This window comes from Chlamydotis macqueenii, chromosome 1 (genome assembly GCF_036417535.1).
Source record: "Chlamydotis macqueenii isolate bChlMac1 chromosome 1, bChlMac1.mat, whole genome shotgun sequence".
Taxonomy (NCBI): Eukaryota; Metazoa; Chordata; class Aves; order Otidiformes; family Otididae; genus Chlamydotis; species Chlamydotis macqueenii.
In genome coordinates, this window is record NC_141556.1 from 115,167,569 (window position 1) to 115,169,555 (window position 1,987).

The window sequence follows — 1,987 nt, forward strand, 5'->3', positions numbered from 1 at the left end:
CTAGACGTACTGACTTTTGGAGTATGAGCTTTCAGTCTTCCTGTGCAAATGCTGGCTGTGAGCGGGGTAGTGGGTTGGTGTGGAGTATTCGTAGCTTCTGGTTTTCTCACAGCAGTGACAAAAGCAACAGAATATGGCTCCAGCGGCAATGAGGCAGAAGGCAGCTCCCCAGCCCAGGTAGAGGGCCTCTCCAAGCTCCCTTTTCTGTGCAACGTTGACCACAGGGTTGTAGAAGTCACTGATGATGCTGTTGGCAACCCAGCAGACTGGAATGAGCTCGACGGCACCCGAGAGGACGAAGAGGAGCCCAGCTGTTAGAACAATATAGCCCTTGGCTTGCCAGCTGCTCTGCGCACACCGCATGCACTTCATCCCAATAATGGCAACCACGAAAGCGAGGAACGAGAGCACCGACCCAGCACACATCAGCCCTCTGGATGCCTGTAGGTCTGGCGAGAGGGCCAGCACGGAGTCGTAGACCTTGCACTGCATCCTGATGTTAACTTGTCTGATGCAGTGCATCCACAGGCCTTCCCAAATAGTCTCAAACACGATGATGTTGTTCTCGATGAAGGCAGACACCCTCCACTGAGGCATGCCTGTGACAGCAAACGTCCCGATCACACCAATGCCACCAATGAGGAGCCCGGCAATCTGCAAAGCACCACCGACCATGTTGCCTTCGCAGGATAAGTGCACACCTCAGCAGGTTCCCTGAGCTAGGCATACACTGCTGGCAAAAAAAAAAAAAGAGCAACTTTTTCCAAAAGTCGTTGTCCCTTGTGCAAAGAAAATTTCAGAGCCAGTCTGCACAACTTTAAATCAGCTTAAATGTGGCACGCACTACCTGAGACTTGTCTGCGCCGTCATCGCCTTTATAATTCCCCTGCCACCGCTGACTCAAAGAGGCAAACTGAGCAATCAAGTGGAACAACTTTCCAAAGCAAGAGAAAGGACAGGGTGTGTGTTAACCAGCAAGAGCCACTTAGGATGAATCTACCTTCTGAGGAAAATGCTTTGCATTGAAGTCGCTTATTTAAAAAAAAAAAAAAAGCCTAGCCCTACCCTTGACTCTAGCTATTGTCTGCAGGTTTGTCTGTGCTAAAGAAATGGACTGGTCTCAGTAGGGAGACTTACGTGTGCACTGGTGCAGTGACTGAAGCTGTTGCACTGAACAAGCAAGAATATTCTGCCTCGGCTCGAGTCGGTGGCAAATTGCCAGGAGGAAAGCAGAGCCGCGCTCCCTGCCACAGGGCCTCTGCTCCCCAAAGTACTTCTGTTCTGAAGCTTGAAGGAGAGCACTGCAGTGACAGGATCAAGGAACAAAGCAAATCAAAAGGATAAAGTAACTCTGAAACTGGATAATCAAAGCTGCAAAAGACCATTTAAGAGATAGAAGGAACAATAAGAGACCTCAACACTCCTAATACTGTATACACATACAGCTGTACATGTTTCTGTTGCTCTACCGAGTGTTGTGGGGATAGGCAGGCTTCTGGAGATGTCGACATGCTTAAACGATTGCACAATCAGGTCTACAGAACGGTGATTTAAGCTAGGCAGCAAATTGTTTTCCTGTACAAAAGTGAACACAGCAGTTACCAAATGATGGAGTCCAGTGCAGTGGAAAGTATTGGCTGTCCAAGTAAAGACCTATTAGAGCTATCCATTTACAAACAAATACTGTAGAAAAATATTATTTAAAAAATCTAATGTAAATGTAATAATTATGTAGAGCAGGTGAACTGTTCATTCAAGACCTGTTGTGTGATGTGACCAGCAGACAATCGTGGAAAATGTCGGGTGAAGAAATTTGGGGAAGCCAAAGTAACAGAAACCACAGTCAAAAATTGGGGGGGGGGGGGCGAACAAACAGGCATGTAACTGTGGATTCTTTTTGCAAATTCATATAGCTACGAATGTATGCATGAAATATTCAGCCTGATCTCTGCACAAGCCTTACTATGGAAAATAAAAAATTATGCAT

General features: G+C 46.8%; 1 protein-coding gene across 1 annotated transcript; it reads right to left on the bottom strand.

Annotated features, from left to right (window-relative positions):
* Positions 1-675, bottom strand: LOC104484317 (claudin-8-like). Its single transcript, XM_010126373.1, has one exon. It carries the CDS (start codon positions 673-675, stop codon positions 1-3), a length of 675 nt encoding a protein of 224 aa, XP_010124675.1.
* Positions 676-1,987: the final 1,312 nt, after the last annotated feature.